Consider the following 25,379-nt stretch of genomic DNA (forward strand, 5'->3'; position numbering starts at 1 on the left):
GTTTATATTTATTGAATGCTTCTATACCGCTACTGATGACTGGGGAGTCAATACACGAGCTTCTGTAATGCTGTTACAATACAGAGTTAGCATTTTTTGAGATGGTTTTCAATGCAGTCACATTGATACCATAGTCAATCATCCTACGTATATACACATATAATACTAGTATCATGTACTGTGTTTATACTAAATCCTATTTATTTGTACACATAATATCTTTAGAGACTACACAAATCCTTTTGCCACCTTACATCTCAAGAAGGGACTTGTGTGGTTGTCAGGACTGGTACTGGGGACAGAGGGTGTATGAAGGCCTCTAGTCCAGTGTTCTTCAACCACCGGTCCATGGACCAGTGCCGGTCCACAGAAATTTCCTGCCGGTCCACAAGGCCAGCACGTGCATCAGGACCAAAACAGTGTTCTTCAACCGCCAGTTATCTTCGAGCCATCTCCCTCTTCTTAACTGAATCAGTGCACAAAGCCACGGGCAGTGGATCCTACGGGCATCCTGCGCCTGAACCGGAAGCCTTCTCTCTGACGTTGAAACGTCAGAGGGAAGGCTTCCAGATGAGGCACGGGACGTGCAAGGTGCAATTAGTACTATTATGAGGTTGGGGTCTGGGGAGGAGATTGGGTAGAGATGGGCGGGGTCTGGCCCACGACTTAGCCCAGTGTTCGACCGATGCTGGTCCACAGAATAATTCTTTTATTTCTGCTGGTCCATAGGTATAAAAAGGTTGAAAAACACTGCTCTAGCCTACCCAAAGCTGAAGAAGACACACCCTATCCATATGCTTTGGGATCCCTTTCCAGTTTTTTTTTTTGTTTTGTCCTGGTCTCGAGCGTGTCTAGGCCTAGTAGTCTTCAAAGCTCAGCTGCTAATGAATATGGGGTTGCTTTTCAAAGTGATATAAATTGTTTATCCGAGGCCAATTGGGGATATTTATAGGCTCTAAACTGGACAGTGCTTCTGAATATCCCCTCTAACTGCCCATGCTGAAAGCGGCTAGTGTGGGGTGGCATTAGGGCAGAGTTATTGCGATAAGCTGGTTAGTGGAGTTTCCCTCCCTTCCTCTCTCCCACCCTCCCAGTAGAACCATTCCCTACCCTCATTATAATAATAATAAAAAAAAATTATAAGAAACATAATGGTTAGAAAACAGGACAGTAGTTTTTTTTTTAAGTTCAACACAAGTTTTATTGAATTTTTTGTGGTGTACATACCAAAAATAAATCAAAAATAACAAATTTAACTAGATGGTGCTGACTATCCTAGAATGTTGCCAATTCCTCCTCAACATAAGAACATAAGAATTGCCACTGCTGGGTCAGATCAGTGGTCCATCGTGCCCAGCAGTCCGCTCACGCGGCAGCCCTCTGGTCAAAGACCAGCGCCCTAACTGAGACTAGCCCTACCTGCATACGTTCCGGTTCAGCAGGAACTTATGTAACTTTGTTTTGAATCCCTGGAGGGTGTTTTCTCCTATGACTGACTCCGGAAGACCTGAAGAGCGTTCCAGTTTTCTACCACTCTCTGGGTGAAGAAGAACTTCCTTATGTTTGTATGGAATCATCCCCTTTCAATTCCTCTCATTCTCCCAACATAACTAATTAACCCCCTCCCCTTTTTTTTTTCTACAAAGTTGTGCTAATGGCACTGAAACCCATGAATTCCCATTGGGCTTCGGTGCAATTACTGCGGGCTGCCACAGTAATCAACTTTGTAAAATAAGGCCTAAATTTTGGCCAATGAGTTTTCCATATATGAGGGGCCATTGAGAAGTTCTCAGCCCAGCCAACAATGTTGAGGCAGTCTTCATCGAGGACTATACACTTAGTCCAGTGATTTTCCACTTTTTTTGTTCCCTCGGAAAAATCGGGAAGGTTTCCGGCTCAGCCATGGGACACGTGTAGAAGCCACCGCCCGTGGCTTTCTGCAGAGAAACGACTGAGGCTGAAAGGAGGAGGGAACCAGTCAGAAGAAAGTAAACAACCTGCCAGAGGGATGCATGCACTTAGGGCACAGAAGGGAGGGAGAGGGGCACATTGGGACACAGGAGGGAGGGAGAAGGGCATGTTGGGACTCAGGAAGGAGGGAGCACAAATTTAGGACCAAGGATGGAAGGAGGGAGAGGGCATGAACTTGTGACACAGATTGGAGGGAGGGGAGCATGAGCCAAAGGATGGAAGAATGGAGGGAGGGAGGGAAAATGATGCTGAGATGGGGGAGGGAATAGAAAGGGAGAATTGGGTGTCTGAGTGAAGGGAAAGAGAGATGGTGCACATGGGGAGATGAAGAAAGAGGAGAATTGTTGGGCATAGAGAGGAGAGAGAATTATTGGACATGGTGGTGGGAGAGGAGTGAGGTAGAGATGCATGGGGAAGAGAAAGATGAGAGGGAGTAATGCTGGATGTGGTGGTGGAGATGGAACAGTGGGATGGATGGAAAGGGATGCAAGAGGGGCCTCAAGGAGGTGGAGAAGGTGGAGAGAACACTAGGATCAGAGTTACATACAAATTCAACTTAAGAACAGTTTAAAAAATAGAACCCATTCTTAATCCGGAGACTGCCTGTAGTGTTATTAATGTCTTATTATGACCTGGTCTTGGTAGACAGTGCTTAGCATCGTCTGCAATTGAAATTTTTTTTCTGTTTTGGAATGTTTGAATGATCGGTCCTGTCCTAATTGAAACAATAGTTATTTTCTAAACTTCTAATTAGTTGTTCACCGCTTTGATCCGTAACGGCAGTTAAGTAAATATTAATAAACTATAAATCTCTTGAAATTTCACAGCAAATGACATATCAAATTTTTTGCTCTGCACACTCATAGGGCTCCTTTTACTAAGCAGCGGTAGCAATTTTAGCGCGTGCTAACCCTCGTGCTACGCAGAAAAACTAACGCCAGCTCTATGAAGGCGTTAGCGGTCTAGCGCGCGTGGCATTGTAGTGCGCGGTAAAACCGCTAGCGCAGCTGAGTAAAAGGAGCCCTTAGTGACTGCTTGAATCAGTGAATGCACTAACTGCAAGATATAGTCCATGGCCAAACCCTGGTAACAACCTACTCATTTCTACTCCATTCTAAGATATACAGTTAGCTCATGGATTAGAACCAAGAGGAAAAGGAGTCCAAGCTTGTCTGCAGTGAAAAAATCAACCAGGAACAAACAAACCAAAACTGCAGAAATGTACAACGATGTAGGCAAAATTTATTGTCACTGAACTCTAGCCAGATTTTACAAGGTTCAGTGACTCTCGGCGTGACAAATCATCCGTTTGTTTCTACTGTATTTTTCAACATTTTTTTGTGGCATATGTTTTTTTATTTTTTACCATGGACCCCTGATGAAGGTTGTCCAAAACACGGACCGTGTTGGGTCCCTTGTTTGGTAAAAAGGTTTTTAATATATTTTGGTTGTCACAATAAATTTTGCCTACATCGTTGTACATTTCTGCAGTTTTGGTTTGTTTGTTCTTAGCTCATGGATTAGCCCATGCTTACTATTGAGCCATTATGGTAACTGTTACTTCAGCCGAGCATTAATAGCACTTCCTAATTCACGTTGTAACTGCTTACTATACCTTAGTAAAACAGACCCTTTATTTGTAAAAATAGTTTAAGCTGTGGACATTATTTTTCAGTGTACCAAATATTACATATTACATATTACATTGCTGGAAAGACACGTCTAAGGTGAATTACAACACATGGTGGAATACGCTATGCTTTACCGTAAAATATGAAAGTGTTATAACCGAAAAACATAAGGCCATGAGGTCCTAAACTAAAATATGGAGTCCGGTTAACTCCTATTGCAACACAGGCTGACGACATTCAGTTCATGTGCTGAAACATGGATATCATCATCTCAACCTGGCTCTTACTTTATGGCTCACTCCCAGTGTTCCTGTAGGTGTCTTTCTGTGCTCTGTGTTTTGGATTTCACATGTACTTTTCTTGTGCTGCTACTTTCCTCCTTATAGATAGGCATAGGTCTGCCTGCTGTATTACATTATGTAGATAATATTTTGTGAATCTTTGCATTGTTTCTTGCCTTGTTAACATTTATTGTACTTCATCTACTAAACTCAATAAAAATTTTTTGAACTGAAAAAAAAAAGTGTACCAAATATGAGTGAAACAATCAGTTCCAGTTGATCTGGGGGCTCATTTTCAAAAAAGAAAGACGTTCAAAAAGTGGCAGAAAGGGGCAGATGAACGTTTTTCTCTATAAACGATTCCGTCACTGTTTTCTTTTTTTTAGTTCAATAAGTTTTATTATAATTTGAATAATACATTATCCATTAATAACAGGAAAAAAAAAGAGAAATCTCCAATCAAAATACATAATTTCATCATACATAAATCCTTTTTTAAGCCCACAAAACCGGGGGACAGGACAGAATAGAACAGAAAAAAGTAAAGAAAAGATAAAGGAAAGATTCTCAGCTCGCCTAAAACAAGAAAAAAAAGTAAAAGAAGATAAAAAGGAAAATTCTCAGCTCGACCTGCGCTTATATCCATCCTTACTATTATGGGGATACATGCCTCCTCATAAATCTTAGGGATGAAGCAATACTGAAAAAGAAATAAATAACATTATTTTTGCTCACGTGCAACTAAAAATTGTTGCAATTGAATGGGATCCCAGAAAACATATTCAACATCATGTAACTTGACTAAGCATTTACAGGGAAATTTTAAATAAAAAGACGCCTCTAGAGCCAGAACTCTAAGCTTTAACTTCAAAAATTATTTCCTTCTAAATTGAGTAGCTCTTGAGATGTTGGGGAAAATCCTGACTAAGTCACCACAAAATTTAGTTAACCTATTTTTAAAGTAAAGTTTCATGATTAACATTTTATCTGCCGTCACTGTTTTCAAAACCTATTTTCTAGACAGATTTCTATGCTGTTTGTCCATAATTCGTCTAAATCTCAAGGGGGCTTGTTAGAGCCATAGGGCTCCTTTTACAAAGGCGCTAGTGGTTTGACGCACGTAATAGCTTGCGCTATACCGCCGGCCGCGCTAGCCGCTACCGCCTCCTCTTGAGCAGGCGGTAGTTTTTCGGCCAGCGCTGGGGTTAGCGCGTGATTAAAAGTCGCGCGCGCTAAACCCGCTAGTGCGGCTTTGTAAAAGGAGCCCATAGTGTGGGCAGGAGTAGTTTGGATTTGGTGGTATAACAAATTTTTCATAAACTTGGAAACTGTCCTGACCATTTCAGTTATGTGGCTAGTTCAAACATCAGCTCCATAGATAGCCTATGTACTTGTAAGAGGGGATGCTGAAAATTTCTCAACCCAACCAAGAAGGGAATGATGTGGATATGGTTCAATCAATGATCTGAAACAGTGTCAAAAATATAGAATTTTGTTTCTGCAAATTGGCACTTAGCAAATAGGATAACACTCTTTTCAACTACAGTGGCAAAATAATGCTCATAATCAGTGGCGTACCTAGGGTATGTGGCACCCGGGGCCCATCATTTTTTGACACCCCCCCCCCCCCCCATGTAAAAATTTTTTTTTTTTTTTTTTTTTTGCAATAACCATGAAATGGAATAAATGGTCAGAATAGAAACAGGCAGTGAAAATTTTCTTTTATTGAACCTCATATATGTAACCATTATTCCAAACATAACAAAACATAAATTATGTCTAAATTGTCATGACATTAGAAGTACATATGGAGTAGTTGCAGGCAGTGGCGTACTTAGGGTATGTGGCACCCAGGGCCCATCATTTTTTGACACCCCCCCATCTATATGAAAAATATGATTTTTAGTACCAATCTACATATCGCACCACAAGAGTGTACCTAGGAAAAGGCTGCATCTTAAACACTGCAGTGAGCACTAGAACACCAACACATACATTGTAAAACTAAACAAGCCAGATCCCGCACAGTCAATTGGTCCTGTAGTCAATGCCAACTGAAAACTATGTCTTTTTCATACACACAGAACAGAGATACACCCTCGCCCAAAATGGAATAATCACAAACTAAAATAGAAATATGTAGACAAAAGTTAAACTGATCCTCCAAGAAACCAGACCCTGGATACAATGCAACACCACAAAAAACAGTAACACATGTCCTCTAATACAGTGCAAAATATAAAGACAGTAGATGTAAATTTGAAAAAACTGATACATAACAATCACCACTTTATAAATTAACAAATAAAAATAAAACAAATAATGAGATATAAAAAAATACAATTTTATTGGACTAATCCCCGTAAGCTCGGTCCCCATCCCCGCAAACCACCTGATTCCATCCACACAAGCCTTGAATTGTTTATATTAAAGTATAAAAAGAAACAATATTCTGTACAATTGTCAATTTATAAATCAGCGTCTTCTCCCCACTCTCTTCCCCATTTCCCTTCAGCATCCTCAGCCCACTCTCTCTCCACTTTCCTTCAGCGCACGCACATAAAAACAAGCAAGTAATTTTATATCATTTTCATTCTATTCATTCATAGAAATTAAAGTCTAGATAATGCCAGTCACATAACAAAACATGATTTTACAAAAATAATTCCCTGCAGTCAAGCCTGCAAGGATTATTAGATGTCTTTCAGCAGTTCCCCTCCCTCCCTCCCCCTTACCTTTGTGGCCAAGTCAAAATGATCTACCAACAATAAAATTTTAAAAACACAAAGCACGCTGTACGCAGAGAAAATGTTAATTATCATTTATATTCCGCGGGTTTTCAAAGAGGTCAAGGCAGATGACTTTATGCAATGTCACCTCAGTAACAACTATACAAAAATAGACAAATATTCCCCCTCCCTTTTTACTAAACTGCGATAGCGGTTTTTAGCGTAGGGAGCTGCGCTGAATGCCCCACGCTGCTCTCGACGCTCATAGGCTCCCTGCGCTAAAAAACTCTATTGCGGTTTAGTAAAAGGGGGCCATAGTGCAAAATATAGACAGCAGATATAAATTTTCAAAACGGACACATTTTGATCACTAAGTTGAAAATAAAATCATTTTTCCTACTTTTTTGTCTGGTGATTTCATGAGTCTCTGGTCCTTCTTCTGATCCTTCTTCTTTCTCTCTCCCCCTGGCTCCCCTCTTTATTTCTGCCTTTCTTTCTCTCTCCTCCTGGCCCCCCTCTTTCTTTCTGCCTTTCTTTCTCTCCCCCTTGACCCCCCTCTTTATTTCTGCCTTTCTTTCTCTCCCCTTGGTCCCCCTCTTTCTTTCTGCCTTTCTTTCTCTCTCCCCCTGGCCCTCCTTTCTTTCTGCCTTTCTTTCTCTCCCCCTTGACCCCCTCTTTATTTCTGCCTTTCTTTCTCTCCCCTTGGTCCCCCTCTTTATTTCTGCCTTTCTTTCTCTCCCCTTGGTCCCCCTCTTTCTTTCTGCCTTTCTTTCTCTCTCCCCCTGGCCCCCCCTCTTTATTTTTTCCTTTCTTTCTCTCTCCCCCTAGCCTGCACAAAGCCATCGTGCCGATTCCTCCACTTCCACGATTCTTTCCCTACCCTCACCCCCAAGCCAGCAGCCGATTTCTCCCTGCTCCTTCCCCGATGTCCTGATGTCCTGAACTTCATCGGGCAGCAGCAGCATTCACAATTCACTGCTGTTGCCCGCTTCAGGCCTTCCTCTCTGTCGGGTCCTGTCTTCATGAAAACTGGAAGTAGGCAGGACCCGGCAGAGAACAAGGCCTGAAGCCGGCAACAGCAGCGAATTGTAAACGCTGCTGCTGCCCGAAGAAGGTAATGGAGCACCGAGGCAGTCCGCTTCTCCCCCCTCCCAGCCGAACCCCCGCTGACCCTCCTATCTCCCCCCCCCCGTGAACCTTTCCGACCTTCCCAGCGAGAGCAGCAAACCTCCTTCGCGGCTTTCTCCTCCCTCTGCCGCGTTACTGATGACGTCATCAGTGATGCGGCAGAGGGAGGATAAAGCCGACGCTACTGGAGGGAGGTTTGCTGCTTTCGCTGGGAGGGTCAGAAAGGTTCACTTGGGGGGGGGGGAGAGAGATAGGATGGTCAGCGGGGTTTCGGCTGGGAGGGGGGAGAAGCGGTCTGCCTTGGTGCTCCAAGGCCTGGCGCCATTACCTTTTTCGATAATGGCGCCGATGCTGCTTTCGCTGGGAGGGTAGGAGCGCGATAGGGACCGGGCCAGCTGTGCACCCCCCCCTAAGGCGGCACCCGGGATGGACCTCCCCCTCGCCCCCCTTGGTACGCTACTGCCCTGGGGAAACAGCCTGCAACAAGATCGCGCGATGCCAGAGATTTTTGCCTGCTTCGGCTGTTTCCTCCGCCGCGGTCCCGCCCCTCCTCTGACATCAGAGGAGGGGCAGGACCGTGGCGGAGGAAACAGTCGAAGCAGGCAAAGATCTCTGGCATCGCGATCTTGCTGCAGGCTGTTTCCAGACGCGACACCCGGCGCAGGGGGGGGTAACTGGACCGGACCGGGAGCACCCCCCTCAGGGCTTGGTACCCGGGGCGGACCGCCCCCCCCGCCCCCCCCCCCCTTGGTACGCCACTGCTCATAATTTAGGAAGTTGGTTGGTTAGGCTGAGAACTTTTCAGCACCCATTTATATGTGCTAAAAGTGAGCCAAGTATAGGACAATCAGCCATTGTGACATCACTGATGAGATTGGCTCTTATTGGCGGAATGAAGCATTGTGACATCACAATCTCAGCTCTGGTTACCAGAGACTGAAACTCTTCATACTATGAGAGGGTGCTGAAAAGTGCTCAGCCCAGCTAAGAAGATGACATGGAGTGTGTGGTGCAGTGGTTAAAGCTACAGCCTCAGCACCCTGGGGTGGTGGGTTCAAACCCACCCACGCTGCTCCTGGTGACCCTGGGCAAGTCGCTTAATCCCCCCCATTGCCCCAGGTACATTAGGTAGATTGTGAGCCTGCCAGGGCAGACAGGGGAAAATGCTTGAGTACCTGAATAAATTAATGTAAACCGTTCTGAGTTCCCTTGGGAGAACGGTATAGAAAATTAAATAAATAAATAGATACGGTTCAATCAATAATCTGAAACAGTGTTAAAAACATAGAATTTTGTTTCTGCAAATTGGCACTTAGCAAATAGGATAACGCTCTTTTCAACTACAGTGGGAAAATAATACTCAGAATTTAGGAAGTTGCTTGGTTGGGCTGAGAACTTTTCAGCACCCCCTCGTATTAGGCACCTGAAGAAATACTTTGAATCAAAGGAGCCACAATACTAAGTTAATCTTATTAGGCGTTAATATAGATAGAGATAGACAATATTGTTTCAGGGACAGCCTTTAACTGTAACCCCTACCCTGGCATCTTGTTTGTCTTGATTGTTTTTAGATAGTACCTACTCGAATGATCTTACAATCTTCTTTGTGAGTTTGTACAGCGCAGTGTACATCTGGTAGTGCTCTAGAATTAATTAATAACACTGGACAACAAAGTTTATGCTTCTTCAACACTTTTGGGTGTATCTTATAGATTTTTGGTTGCTAATCATGAAAATCACATTTAAAATTATAATATATCACACACCGTTTTAACAAAAAGGTCCATTTTTACAATTTCTTCTTATACTTTCAGGCTAATGTAATCAATTCTTAGCCTAATTCTTAATATAGGTCTATTTCTCACATTACACCTTGCTGGATATAGTGTGGACATGTCCAGGCATACATTCAGGGCGAGTTGTATAACATCCATGGAAATGATGCAGTCTAAGCATGCCTGGGCATGCTTGTACATGGCCTTGATGGATGCTACCTGAAAAGGCTATATAAAAACAGTTCAAATCCATGAAGTGCAACATCACTGAAGATGTTCTTTCTACATTCAGACTTGGAATTTTCCCCCGCAAATCTTGGTGCAGTCAGCAATGAACATGACGAAAGGCTTCACTGGGATATTGCCACTATGGAAAAGAATCAGGACAACTGGAATCCATCAATGCTGGCTGACTATTGTTGGACACTGCAACGAGATGCACCGGACACTGAGTACAAACGAAAATCAACAGGAAAACACTTTTAGCCTTGGCGAACTATCACAGCCTATCAGAAGCATTGTGCATTAACACATGTTATAGTCAATTGAAGATACCATTGTGTTTCTCAAAATTCCTACGTGATACAGTCTGTGGGAAAATATAGTTGTGTTTATTTTGAAGGGGTCTACCATAATCGACAGTTTGTTTTAGGAAGCAAAACTTTTGGAAAAATTTGTTGTCCAACGTAATAGTAGCAGTGGTGGTGATGGTGAATAAATCATTTTAGAAAATGATTGTATCCATTCAGACTGAAATCAATGTTATAGTTTGCCACTTTATTGATGGATATTATACTTAAAAATATTTCATCATAAGTTTCCTTGAGGTCAGCTGGTAGATTGCAACATCCACCAGATAAAATAAATGGAGAACATGAAATCTACATATAATAATGACATTATCAATGAGTTTAATCAATGTTTTTACTAGGCTAGTCTAGTTTGCAGTGGAATTCTGACATGTAAACAATATGATTTTAAAAGCAATAAGTCATGCTCAAGAACAATGTTCTTTAAAATGAGATTTAAAAAAAAAAAAAGTAAATTGACTTCCATTCTTTTCTATTTTAAAATTGTAGTTGTTGAATAATGCATACTAGCAACAATGTTTGATATGAAATATTTATTCTATACTCCAGATATGCATGCAGAATCTCCACTAGTACTTTTTTTACCCAGTGAGTGAGAATGAAGAAAGAAAGAGTCCACATATATATTCATGTAAATATGAATAATACTATCATGTTTATTGAGACAAGAGACAACTGGGCAACAAGAGCCAACCACAAATCCGCAAAGCGAACAGAGTATCATATCAGAAGGTATCAAGATGCAATAAAACAAATGAAATATACAGAAGATGATATTTAAAAAAAAATGAATAATACTTTCTTGTATATTAAACATTGTATTCATTCCTTAACATTTACACTTAAGCACTGAAAATAAAGGTTTCAACCAGAGGAAACACTGAGGAAGAGTCTTATTTTCTCTGCTGATAAACGGAGAGAACTCAAAACCAGTAATAACATTAAAAAAAAATAATAATAATAACAAAGACAAAAGCATAGCAAAACAAAACCAAGATATCAAGGAGCTGGTATTAGCCTTGTATAAATCATTGATGGAATCCTATAAGAACATAAGAATTGCCTTACTGGAGAATAGCCGTACTTGGGTCAGACCAATGATCCATCAAGTCCAGTAGCCCGTTCTCACGGTGGCCAATTCAGGTCCCTAGTACCTAGCCAAAACCCAAGGAATAGCAACATTCCTTTATCTCAGAGTAACCAAGATTCCGGAACCCCAAAGAGTGACAAGATTCTAGAATCCCAAAGAGTAGCAACATTCCATGCTACTGATCCATGTCTTTCTCAATAACAGACTATGGACTTTTCCTCCAGGAAATTGTCCAAACCTTTCCAAATCTAAAGGCCATGTTTAAAGAGGGTTATAGAGGGTATAGAAAGATTACAGAGAATCAAGAGGTGGAATACTAAAAAGATACAGAATATGTACCCTATGTCGGTATCATACCAAGTTGGATTCACACCTTGCACAACATGCATCTTGGTTCCCCTACCCTGCCTCCTGAGCCATGGCCAAGAAGAAGAGACAAGTGAGGCTGCATCGCTTGCCAACCGTTGTGATGTTTAAGAACCTTTGTCAGTTTACCCTGCAGACATGAAGTGGGAATAGAATGAGAGAAAATATCCAGGCAGCATTTTTTAAAGTCCAATTAATCTTGTGTATTTTATAACTCTTTTTTTCAATGGGATCTTTTATAACTCTTTTTTTCAATGGGATCTTTTTACTTCGGCATGCTTTAGCTTTTCAGTTATCATACTGTATTTTCCCAAATTATTTTTTAGTTATCTGTCAGCTGTTGGCAGCTTTTCTATTATCTGGCTCTGCAGTTAACAGACAATTACCCCCCAATTCTGTATATGTTACCTAAGGTTGTGTGCACTCGTCAGTGTTCTTAGCGGATGTGTGTGCACAACTTAATTGATTAATTGGCTTAATCGGTGATGATAATTGGCAATTAACACTTCATAATTGGCACTAATTAAAAGTTATCAGGGGAGATTTATGCTATCATGAGTGGAAGTATGGGGTGGGGGGTTATGACATCAGAAGTAGAACTGGATGTAGGATATGTCAGGGGGATCAGATGGATGGCTGATTGGACAGAATAGAGGTGGGGGGGGGTGCATGGCAGTTTTTTAATATATTTATTTGAGAGTGGGCTTGTAATGCTTTACATGCTTTGGCAAACAGTATGACAACTTCTGTACTGTTTGCCACCCCATGTAATACTATGCAGATCTAGTTAGATTTAATTACCGTATTTTCACTCATATACCGGGCACCCGTGTAAAACGCGCACACGGGTATAGCGTGCGAGAAACTGTAATTTATGGAAAGAAATTTTTATATACCGCACACACCCGTATACCGCGCATGCCGCCCCGACTCTCCCGTCGCCGCCCGACTCTCCTTTTGCCCGCTCCAACTCTCCTCTGGCCACCCCGACTCTCCTTTCGCCCGCCCCGACTCTCCTCTGGCCGCCCCGACTCTTCTTTCGCCCGCCCCGACTCTCCTCTCCCCCTTGAAGTCCTGTCCCCACCCTGAAAGCCTGATGCCTCCCTCCCGACATCCGATTCACCCCCCCCCGCAGGACCGCTCGCACCCCCACCCCGAAGGACCATTCGCACTCGCACCCGCAGAGAAAGGGCGGGACCGCCGGAAGAGGAAGCAGCGCAGACGCAGGGCTCACAGAAGGGCCAGGACCGCCGGAAGAGGAAGCAGCGCAGACGCAGGGCTCACAGAAGGGCCAGGACCGCCGGCAGAGGAAGCAGCAGTACAACGGTAGGAACTTCTCCATGATGGGGGGGGCGGTGGGGAGGCTGTGAGGGTGCAAGCGGTCCTTCGGGGTGGGGGTGCGAGTGCGAGTGGTACTTTGGGGTGGGGGTGCGAGCGGTCCTGCGGGGGGGGGGGGTGAATCGGACGTCGGGGGGGGAGGGGAACTATGTAAAAAAAAAGTTGTAAAACGCGTATAACGCGCATGGTTATGTACGGTTTGTAAAATCGTGTATAACGCACGCGTTATATGCATGAAAATGCGGTAGATAATATAGTTCCATGGTAGTGCATCTTTCCCCTCACATCTCCTCCCTATTCCAATTTCCCACTCCCTCCCAAGAATCTCAGACCCCCTCCAACATTTCCTCATTGTGATCCCTTCTCAACCAACATCTCCCCCTCCTCCCCTCCCCTCCCCGCCAATCCAGTCTTCCTGATGTCCATAAAAACATAAGAGTCACCATACTAGGACAGACTAAAGGTCCATCAAGTCCGGTATCCTGTTTACAACAATAGCCAACCCAGGACACAAAAACCTGGCAAGATCCCAAGGAGTCGGGGTCGCAAAGTGATTGCAAAGTGGTCAGGACACGATTGGTGTCCTTAGTGAATCTAGCGGGGCTAGATTTACTAAGGACACCGATCATGTCCCGACCACTTTGCAATCACTTAGTGACCCCGGCCCAATTCACTAACCTCACTCCCGATCTGATCTGATCGGCACATGTAAATGAGGGAGAACAGCATGCAAATATAGGCAGGCACTAAAAAAAATGAGGGACACTGACTTTGCTGGCCGATCAAAAAAATAAGCGACTGCTGAGGACCAGTCACCCAGGTCCTTTCCGACTGCCCTGCTCTCTGCCCCGACTCTCCTCTTGCCGCCCTGCTCTCTGCCTTGACTCGCCGCTATGCTTTCTGCCCCAACTCTTCTCTTGTTGCCCTGCTCTCTGCCCCATCTTGCTGCCATGCTTTCTGCCCCGACTCTCCTCTTGCCGCCCTGCTCTCTGCCTTGACTCACCGCTATGCTTTCTGCCCCAACTCTTCTCTTGCTGCCCTGCTCTCTGCCCCATCTCGCTGCCATGCTTTCTGCTCCGACTCTCCTCTTGCTACCCTGCTCTCTGCCCCGACTCTCCTGCCCTTCCCCGCAGTGCGAATCCATGGTTTTAACCCACGGGTTTAAAGTGGGTTAAAACCACGGGCTCGCAAAGTAAAAAGTAAAAAAAAAACCCAACCTCAAAAGCTCTGTAAGCATGCTCAGACCATCTACAGATGAAGAAGATGGTCTGCGCATGCATCGGGATCGCTGTTCACAATCCATGCGGTCAGTTGGGGGGCGTGATTCCGATCGTCCCCCATTTGCATGTGATCGCGTTGTGGAATTGGGCGGCCGTCAACCTCACGGATCGGATCGGATCCGTGAGGTTAGTGAATCTAGCCCTATATGCTGCTTATCCTAGTAATAAGCAATGGATTTCCTGAAGTCCATCTTAATAATGGCTCATGGACTTCTGTTTTAGGAAAATATCCAAACCTTTTTTAAAACCTGCTAAGTTAACTGCTTTCACCATATTCTCCAGCAACAAATTCCAGAGTTTATTTACATGTTGAGTGAAGAAAATATTTTCTCTTGGTTTGTTTGACTTCTTAGTAGCTTAATTGCATGCCCCTAGTGCTAGTATTTTTGGAAAGAGTAAACGAAAGATTCACATCTACCTATTCCACTCCACTCAATATTTTATAGACCTCTGTCATATCTCACCTGAGCCATCTCTTCTCCAGGCTGAAGAGCCCTAGCCGCTTTAGCCTTTTTCTCATAGGGAAGTCGTCCTATCCTTTTAATCATTTTCATTGCCCTTCTCTGTACCTTTTTTAACTCTGCTATATAGTATTTGAGAGGCAGCTACACCATGGAGCGATACAAGGGCATTCTAACATTCTCATCTTTGTTTTTCCATTCTTTTCCTGATAATTCATAACACTCTATTTGCTTTCTTAGCCACCCTCGCCACGCATTGAGTTGAGGGTTTCAACGTATCCTCAGTGTTGACACCTAGATTCTTTTCCTGGGTGGAATCCTGTATCAACTGTATCAACTAATTCAGGTTCCTCTTTCTCACATGCATCACTTTACACTTGCTCATATTAAACACCATCTGCCATTTTGATGCCCAGTCTCGCAAGGCCCTCTTGTGATTTATCAACTTTAAACAACTTTGTCGTCAGCAAATGTAATTATCTCACTCATTATTCCCATCTCTAGATCATTGACAAATATGTTAAAAAGCAGTGATGCCAGCACAGACCCCTGGAGAACTCCACTATTTTCCCTTCTCCATTGAGAATATTGACCATTTAGCCCTAGTCTCTGTTTTCTCTCTTTTAACCAATTCTTAATCCATAACAGGACATTACCTCCTATGGTTTTCTAAGTTCCTCAGAAGTCTTTCATAATGTTCTTTGTCAAATACCTTTTGAAAATCCAAAAATACAATATTGACTGGCTCACCTTTATCCACATGTTTATTCACCCCTTCAAAAAAAAAGTAGTAGATTGGTGATCCTGTGTTTGAGCACAATCCTCCCCCCCCAGACTCCCTGGGAACTATCTGGGGGTTGGGGTTTCTATGGTGATCCAGTAGTCTAGGGTAGAAGCAGTCCCTTTCCGTTCCTGTCCTGGGACTGCATTGGGTCCAAAATTGTGCCAGTGAACCCCTAGCAGTAATCTCGTGATATTATTACTAGCAGTCATCCTTCCATATAAGGAGAAGTGGAATTGAAGGTTAGATGAGGGGGGGAGATGTTTAGGCTGGGGGAGCTTCACCACTGCAGAACTTCTTCCAATTGCAGCCACACTATTGTACTGCTGATAGCAGGGCTTCTCTTAAACAGGTGGCTTTAAGTGTGGCAGTGGTATTAGGAGTAATGACAGCTGATGTGCGGTACTGTTCCATGCACTTTGCCCCAGACAAGCCCATGCACTGCCCTGTTCTTGGTGCATTGCCCTGCTTTAACCCGCGTTAGTTGTTAGAATGAATCTGGAACTCAATTAAAATCGGACCTCAGTTCCCAGTTTTATCACAATTTCTTAAACAGATCCCATTTTAGTTTTCATCTTTTTTTTTTTCCTTTTAGATATCTTTGATATGTTATTTTTATGCTTAATTATTTATTGTACATGTTTACATGATATGTAAATATTATAGTATTTTAAACAGTTTTTACATTGCTGTCAAGTGCTTTTGGTCACGTTAATATAATTGAGTATAATATCAACTTTGATGAAAGGGGGGAATGATTAGCATACACTAAGGCCCTCTTTTACTAAGGTGCACCAACTGATTAGCGCGCATTAGCATAGATGTTAGTCTATGGACGCTTTAGCGTTTAACATACGCTAATTCGACTAGCGTTCACTAATCGGTTAGCGCACCTTAGTAAAAGGGCGTGTGTGGGGGGGGGGGTAAATGCTAAAGATGCCCATTATATTCCTACGGGCTTCTTTAGCATTTAGCCGTTCATGAATTCCTCCCTAAATAAATCTTTCATGGCATTACATACATTACTCTTAGGATCTGTTTCATATGTTCTAACAAAGTTTACTATATTCTATATAGGCAATTTTATAACCTTCCTTCGTGCTGGTCCAATAGCTGGATTAACTATACAGTGGTACCTTGGTTTACGAGTGCACCGGTTTGCGAGTGTTTTGCAAGATGAGCAAAACATTCGCAAAATCGGCGCCTTGGAAACCAAACGTGCCTCGATTTGCGAGCGGCGCCCCCTGCGATCCGGCACCCTAACCACCGCGATCCAGCACCCCCCCCCCCCCGCCGTGATTCGGCACCCCCCGCCGCTTCTTACTGTCATCTGGGCCTCGGCACCGGCAAAATAATTCTCGGAGATAATTCTCGGAGATCTCAGAGAGAGCGTGAACTCACAGGCCTTGAGCATGCGCAGATGCTCAAGGCCCAACAAGAAGAGGAGGCTGATCTTTGGGCACCGGCACCAACGCAAGGGACATGCTGGTGCCGAGGCCCAGATGACAGTAAGAAGCGGCGGGGAGGGGGTGCCGAATCGCGGTGGGAGGTGCCAAACCGCGGGGGGGGGGGTGGTGCCAGATCGCAGGGGGAAGATGCCGGATCGCAGGGGTGGTCTTTGGGGGGAGCAATGCCAGTTCTCATGGGGGGAGATAGAGCAGCGCCGCTGGCCTCGGGGTGTGGAAACGTATCAAAGCGATTTTCCATTATTTCCTATGGGGAAACTCGCTTTGATATACGAGTATTTTGGTTTACGAGCATGTTTCTGGAACGAATTATGCTCGTAAACCAAGGTACCACTGTATATGGAAGATTCTTAATTTCTTTTGCCTTCTTATTTTGTTTCAATGGTGTATAAGAGTACATCAAACAATTCCCCGAAGTACACCAAAATATGCCAAGCACAATCATTGGCTTACAGTCATGACTTGTGATCATCTTATTGGCAGTGATGATAAAGAAGGTAGTTGGAATTACCATAGAATTAATAGTGATAAGATGATGACTTAGCTTAATGCAGCAGCATAAATCATTTCTGAAAAGAACAGTGTGAAAGAAGACCCAAATGTGGAGACGTGCAGGTACATATTAATGTTTCCTGAAGACATTGAAAAGGAACAGATACCTGGATGTAGCCCTTGGTGAAATTCCAATGGATAACTGTTTCCACGAGTGTATTTATGGGATGGAAAATTTCTTGGCCGGCTGTACTGTTGTATTGCATGCTGCGTTTAAAAGAATGCCTACTTAAGTGAATTAGATTATTTCACACGTGACTTAAATTTGGGGGAAGGGAAGAACTCTAGGATGTGCATTTGTATTTCAACTTTCAATTCACCTCATCTGTTATGGCAAGTGATATGGCATAATTCTTTTTCTAGATTTGGTGTCATCAGTGATGGAGATTCTTGATCTAACCATGTTCCAAGGTAAATATATACATATCAAAAATTACATGCAGAGACTTAAATCAGTAAGGAAATGTGGGCCAGATTCTATAAAGGACGCCTATGTTAGGTGCCTAAATTGGCACCTCCATTAATTATCTAAACGAGCTTTAACAAACTCGATAATTGGAAATAAAATAATAATTGGCCGAGAGGCGTCTACCCGATTCAATAAAAGGTAGGTGCCTAATTCCTTGTGAGTGTGTTTGGGGGTGGAGACAGAGATATGCGCTATTAGGAGCGATTCTGAAAAGAACTTAGATGCCTGTAATGTAGGCCAGTAAAATCTTGACCTACATTACCAGCACCTAAGTTTTCTGATAGGTGCTGTAAGGCGCAATTCTGTAAATGACGCCTAAGTGTGATTGACACGCGGCCGGCACCTTTTTTTCAAGGCACCTTCTGGTGTAGGCCCTGTTTATAGAATCTGGCTCTGTACGCATAGAGAACCAAGCTGGCAAGGGTTAGTAAACTATGTCATGATACTGTAGCATATTATTTTCTAGTTTATATCATTTTAACCTTGACTGATTTTCTAAAGGATGCAGTTTTTCACTCTGAGTGAATACTTTTTTGCTTTTCACTGTATTTGTGGGGCATTTTCGATAATGCATCTAAGTCAAACTTTGGACGCTTTCCGCAAGAAGTCCAAATATCGGGGTGGGGAAACATCCATTTTTGAAACTACTAGATGTCCAAAAAATGCTTTGTTTTTTTTTTAGAACTAAACTAAACTAAACCTTAAGTTTATATACCGCATCATCTCCACGGAAGTAGAGCTCGGCACGGTTTACAAGAACTTAAAAATGAGAAAGGGTAGGAAAAGGTTTACATAAGTTTATAAATCGAGTGGAAAAGTAAGGGAAAAGAGATTACATGTTAAAGAAGAGCCAGGTTTTTAGTTGCTTGCGGAATAAATGGAGGGAGCTCAGGTTCCGCAGCGAGATAGTAAGGTCATTCCAGAGACCTGTGATTTTGAAAAGAAGTGATTTTCCCAGTTTACCTGCGTGGAGAATACCGTTTAGGGAGGGGAAGGATAGTTTTAATTTATGGGCGGTCCTATTTGGACATCTTGGCCTTTAGGACATCTAACTTTTTTAGCGATTTTTGAATTAAAAAATGTCCATGTTCAAATGTCCTAATTCAAACTATTTGGACGTGGGAGGGGCCAGCATAGTAATGGATTGGCCACATAGACATCTCAACAGAGCAGTGGAGCACCGTAGAGGGTACTACTGTGAACTTCACTGAAAGGGTGTCAGATGTATAGCTCACCATAACCAGGGCAGGATTAATTCTTTGAGGGCCTCTAGGCACACAAGTACACTGGGCTCCCCTGGCCCTGCCCACGCCACTCCCCCATTTATCTGTTTTCTTATTTACTTCTTTATTTCCACTTGTAGTTCTTTTTTTTTATAATTCAAAACAACGATTAGCATACCAGTGTACAGTTTTTCTTCTATGCCACCCCCAAACATCTCTGAACAAATCCCCCTCTCTTCCATCCCTTCCCACCTTTAACTCTGAACCCTTTCCATACATATATAAAAGTGTTCAAATATATTGTAAAGCAGTAATACTATCCGAAATATAAGTCTATATTAATAACTAAGTTTACAACGCCTCTCAACTGCCTCACTCTACGTCAACCAACTGTAACCCATATGTATGTATAAATAACCAAATCTGTAACTCCTCTAGTACATTCCACTTCATGTATGTTAACTTGTAACGAAACAACAAGTCAAGCAGTCCACCAAAGAATCCAACATGAAACAAAAGAAGATCGGCAGAAAATAAGGAGCTTCAAATCATTCATTCAAGGTGCTCCCAGGAATCATGCCCGATGCATTTCCCCAAACAAGGTTAGTCAGCGCTAACAAAAAAACCATGCCTTTCATACAAACAGAACACAGAAAACACCTTCGCCTAGTATGGAATATGCAATCATAAACTAACCCCTCCCCCTTTTACAAAACTGTAGTGTGGTGTTTAGCTATTGTGGCAACAGCTCAGATGCTTATAGAATTCTGAGCATCAGAGCTGTTACCACCACGGCCGGTGCTAAAAAAGCTCTACAGTTTTGTAAAATGGGGGATAAAATAGAAATACGTAGACAAAGGTTAAATTGAACCACCAAGAAACTGGACTCTGCATACAATGCAATACCACAGAAACAGCGATGCATGTCTCTTAAAGGAAAAAAATAAATAACTAGAACATTTTTTTCTACCTTTGTCTTCTCTGGTTTCTGTTCTCCTCATCTTCTTGTCACTTTATTCCTTTCATCTTCAGTCCTTCTATGACACTTCCAAAAACTTTATGCCTCCCCCTTCCATCTTTCCCTTCAATCTCATTGGTCTGGCATTCATCTTCTTCCATTCCCTCTTCCATTAGTCTGACATCTCTCTCCTCTCCTCTTCTTCCCTTCCCTCTCCCACACCCCCATGGCTTGGCATTTCACTCTCTCCTCTCCTTTCCCCCCCACTTCCATCAGCATCTTCCCCCTTTCTTTCCCTCCAACCCAATTCCATCCAGTATCCTTCCTCCTTATGTCTCTCTCCCCTTTCCCTTCACACCAATTCCATCAGCATCTGCCCAAAGCCTACTAATAACATGCTTCAACCACATCCATCTCAAGTTCTGGATGCATAGAACCTGGGATACCTTGCTAGACATCCAGAAAGGTGGTTTCTGTAATCAGCACTTGGTGATTAGGACGACACCAGGTGCCAATTTAGGATGCTTTCTGGATGTTTATATTTTTTGATTATGAGCCCCTTAGGCGAATTTATTATTAACATACTGTTTTTATAGTGCAGGTAAGGCAACAAGAGCAGTGGCATGAGGCAAAGAGAAATATGGAGATTGTTTATAGTTATTGAAGACCATCTTTCAGGACAAATCAAAGTGTTTAACAAATAGTGTGTGTGTGTGGGGGGGAAAAACTATTACAAACCATTGGACAGGGGAGAGAAGAAAGCAAAGCCAGAACCAGACAAGGGTAAAGAAAAAGATAAAGGAGAGGAAAGGGAGGGCTGCAGACTTAACCCACTGCCAGCACAGTTCTTACAAGTCTGGCCAAGATCTTGGTGGAAACATGTCTTTAAAAGGACTTTGAATTCTTCATGGGGAGCCCAACATCGTGAGTTCTAGTTGAAATGGGGCTAGAAAAGGTTCAAAGAAGAGCGACCAAGATGGTAAAGAGGATGGAACTCCTCTCGTATGAGGAAAGACTAAAACGGTTAGGGCTGTTCATCTTGGAAAAGGGACAGCTGAGGGGAGATATGATTGAAGTCTACAAAATCCTGAGTGGAGTAGAACAGGTACAAGTCGATCGATTTTTCACTCTGTCAAAAATTACAAAGACTAGGGGACAATCGATGAAGTTACAGGGAAATACTTTTAAAACCAATAGGAGAAAATATATTTTCACTCAGAGAATAGTGAAGCTCTGGAACCAATTGCCAGAGGATGTGGTAAGCGCGGATAGCTGATTTTAAGAAAGTTTTGGACAAGTTCCTGGAGGAAAAGTCCATAGTCTGTTATTGAGAAAGACACGGGGGAAGCCACTGCTTGCCCTGTATCAGTAGCATGGAATATTGCTACACCTTGGGTTTTGGCCAGGTACTAGTGACCTGGATTGGCTACTCGGCTAGTGAGAACGGGTACTAGTGAGAATGGGCTACTGGGCTTGATGGACCATTGGTCTGACCCAGTAAGGCTATTCTTATGTTCTTATGTAAAATGTGGACTGCCAAGTAAATGCCAGTCATGAGGAGGAAACCAGGAGAACACACAGACAATATTAAGTTTAAATAAAGGGTCTGAGGTGACCTATAGGCGGAAACAAGGGATGAGAGATACAATGGATGCCAGTGAGGAGGGCTTTCTGAGTAAGTTAAAGGGATTGCCAAAATGGAGTGTGGACTGAATTCAAAATCGAAGTGAAAACCAGTGATGTTGAACCAGAAGAAACAAGACTAAAAGTCTGAGGAAATGAAGCATTGGGAATAAAAGCAATTTTAAAACATGGGATTTTAACTTTTTGTTGTTGTTGTTCTGCTAAAGATTACATGAGTGGTGTGGGTCTTGAAGATATCATGCAGACGTTTATTCCATAAAGATACTGCTAAGGGGGAGAGAGAGAGAGTTTGAGAATGAGGGGCCACCTACTTAGTGGATAGGATAGGGTTACCAGATGTCCAAGAAAACCTGGACATATCCTCTTTTAGAGGACTGTCCAGGTGCCTGGACCTTTTTTAAAAAATGGGGGAGTCTGTCCCGATTTAGCCGGCTCTCCCGACACCCCCACTTACCTCCTCCCCGGGCCTGGTTTCTGTAATTTAATCTTCGGGCAGCCAGTAGCAATAACGAGGTGAGCCTGCTGCCGCCGGCCTGCCTCAGAAGCCACCTCTCTGCAGGACCCGCTAATGCAGGAACAGGAAGTCAATGCAGAGAGGCGGCTTCTGGGGCAGGCTGCTGGTAGCAGGCTCACCTTGTTGCAGCTGCCAGCTGCCTGAAAATTAAATTATGGCAGTCGGGCCGAGGAGGAGGTAGGTGGGAGAGTCGGGAGCTAGAGAAGTCATGAGGGGAAGCAGCATCGGAAGTCAGAGGAGGGAGGGGCTATAGAAACAGCATGAAGGGAGGTAGGGAAAAACATCATGGAGGAAAGCTGGAAAAACAGCATGGAGGGAGGGATGGAGGGAGCCTGGAGAAACAGCATGGAGGGAGGGATGGAGGATTGAAGAAACAGCATGGAGGGGAGTTGGAGAGAAAGCATGGATAAATGGAGGGAGAGGGCTGGAGAAATAGCATGGATGTAGGGAAGGAGGGCTGGAGAAGTATTATAGAAAGGAGAGAGTTCTGGAGAAAAGAGCATGGAGTTGGGTAGAGCTGGGTGGGAGAGCAGAGACAGAAACAGCAAGAGAGGAGATTGGAAGAAGAGAGGAGACACCCATGGGAAAAAAAAGAGAAAGAAAGAAAGAAGCACCCATAGGAAAGGGGAGATAGAAAGAGAGAGAGAGAAAAGTACCCATAGGGGAGTAGGGTTTGAGGAAAGGGGGTGGGGGGGAGAGAGAAGCACTAAAAGGGTAGAGAGGATGGGAAGGAGGACCAAGGAAATTGGTGGAATGTGGGCGGGATCATGTGTCTTCTTTTTTTGTCTTCACAAATATGGTAACCCTAGCATAGGATAATGAGGATACTACAAGATTCAGAATGAAAAAGGTCAGGCAAACATCTACGGATTAAGGCAGAGTGATATTAATGATCTCGCTGTGGATGCATTTGAAAGTGAAGATTAGTTCCAGCATGTCAGAATAATAGAGTGGGAGCTGAACAAGCTAGAGAAATGAAGTGAGAATGGTGAGGGCAGTGAACAATTAAATGTACATTGAATTACTAAATAATTTGAAAGGGAATTTTGTAACAGGTCACCTTGATTAGGAGGACAAGTGGGCGTTTTTGGGTTTTTGTTTTTTTTTAAATAAAGAATATGTATGGCATCTTTCTAAAATTACCCAACAAAAATGGCAAAAATCACTGCTAAAGTGAAGCTGAAGACATTGTACCTGCTTGGAAGCAGGTGTGAATGTTTGTGTGTTTTATAAAGAATGCAGATAAACCAGGACTCTGATCGACCCACTGTCTGCTCCTACAATGCAGTCACATGCAAGAATGTATGTTTCTTGTACACAGAGGTAATTTTATGTGGCATTTTACACATGTCCACTAACATATAAGCACAAAAATGCCTGTTAAAAGAAATTAGCCCCATAGGGTAAGATTCAGTAAAAGGCACCAAAATATGGGCATCAAAAAAATCGATACTCACCAGTGTTCTATAAAGGGTGCTCCGGATTGAACGCTCTTTATAGAATATCATTGAGTGCCACATTCTGTGCCTAAACTTCGGGCATGAGGACTTATACCAATTGAAACCAAGGGCTCCTTTTACCAAGTCGTGCTTGGGCCTTAATGCGCGGAATAGCGCCCACTAAATTGCCCTAGCCGCTACCGCCTCCTTTTAGCGCATCTTCGTTAAAGGAGCCCCAAAGGTAAATTCTGGTGTGCAAGTCGGACGCACATCCACGTTATTGTATAACACTGTGTGGAATTTTCCAGAATACCCATGATCTGCCCATTCATCTCCCATGGGAACACCCCCTGTGGAGTTGTGCTCCGATAGATTTAGATGCTTTCCTATAACTGGGAATTCACTTAAAAGTAAACAATACTATAAATATATCCCAATAGATTATAGTCCCCTTAAATATAGATACTATTTCTTCTTCTTTTTTTTTTTTTTTTTCTATTTGTATTATTAAAAAGGAAGCGGAGAGAGACCAAAGGTCCGTCCGTTGGCTGGATACTATCAAGAATGACACAGGAATGAACATCAAACAATTTAAAGAAGCTGTGGAAAACGGGGAAGCAGGGCCTACAGAGTATCCACGGGTCGGACACACCTGAATGGATAGTAGTAGTAGTAAAATTGAAACCTGCCGTCATGTTTCTAGATGTTTCTATTTCAGAGGGTTGTGTTCGTGAGGAGTTAGCTAAAATAAAGGTAGACAAAGCAATGGGGCCGGTGGTGTACATCTGAGGGTGATGAAGGAACTTAGGGAAGTTCTGGTAGCTCTGCTGACTGACATTTTCAACGAGTCTGTAGAATCAGGAGTGGTACCCGAGGACTGGTGAAGGGCAGATGTGGTCCCTCTCCACAAAAGTGGAAGTAAGGAAGAAGTAGGGAATTACAGGTCGGTAAGTCTGACTTCTGTGGTAAGCAAATTAATGGAAATTCTTTTAAAACAGAAAATAGTCAAATTTCTGGAATCCTGTGGATTACAGGACCGGAGGCAACAGGGATTCACTAGAGGTAGGTCTTGTCAGACAAATCTGATCAATTTCTTTGACTGGGTGACCAGAGGATTGGATAGAGGATGTACGCTAGATGTGTTGTTATTAGATTTTAGCAAAGCCTTTGACAGTGCTCCACACAGATGTCTGATAAATAAACTGAGTGCCCTCGGGATGGGCCCCAAAGTGACGGACTAGATCAGAAACCGGTTGAGTGGAAGGCGACAGAGGGTAGTGATCAATGGAGATCGCTCTGAAGAAAGGGATGTGACCAGTGGTGTGCCTCAAGGTTCTGTTCTTGGGCCTGTTCTTTTTAACATTTTTATAAATGATATTGCTGAAGTGTTGTCGGGTAAGATTTGCCTATTTGCGGATGATGCCAAAATATGCAATAGAGTAACATGAAGAAAGTATGCAGTAGAATAACATGAAGAAAGACATGGCGAAGCTTGAAGAATGATCTGAAATTTGGCAGCTAAAAGTTAATGCTAAGAAATGCAAGGTCATGCATTTGGGCTGCAAAAACCAGAGGGAACGGTACAGTTTAGGGGGTGAAGAACTTATGTGTACGACGGAAGAGTGGGACTTGGGTGTGATTGCATGTGATGATCTTAAGGTGGCCAAACAGGTTGAAAAAGTGACGGCAAAAG

At 43.2% G+C, this 25,379-nt stretch overlaps 1 protein-coding gene across 10 annotated transcripts in view; it reads left to right on the top strand.

The window, feature by feature from the left end:
* TAFA5 (TAFA chemokine like family member 5) overlaps positions 1 to 25,379 on the top strand; it is a 1,062,361-nt gene that overhangs the window by 423,581 nt on the left and 613,401 nt on the right. For 7 of the 10 annotated variants that reach the window (XM_033958956.1, XM_033958953.1, XM_033958959.1 and 4 more), the window contains one exon: positions 17,803 to 17,850. The exons of 2 other annotated variants lie outside the window; for them this stretch is intronic. In XM_033958956.1, the coding sequence (XP_033814847.1) occupies positions 17,803 to 17,850 (48 nt within the window). Of the gene's footprint in view, positions 1 to 10,725; positions 10,838 to 17,802; positions 17,851 to 25,379 lie in introns of those variants that run through there. One more of the 10 variants, XM_033958955.1, reaches the window with a different exon arrangement.

This window comes from Geotrypetes seraphini, chromosome 9 (assembly GCF_902459505.1).
Source record: "Geotrypetes seraphini chromosome 9, aGeoSer1.1, whole genome shotgun sequence".
In the NCBI taxonomy this organism is placed as follows: domain Eukaryota; kingdom Metazoa; phylum Chordata; class Amphibia; order Gymnophiona; family Dermophiidae; genus Geotrypetes; species Geotrypetes seraphini.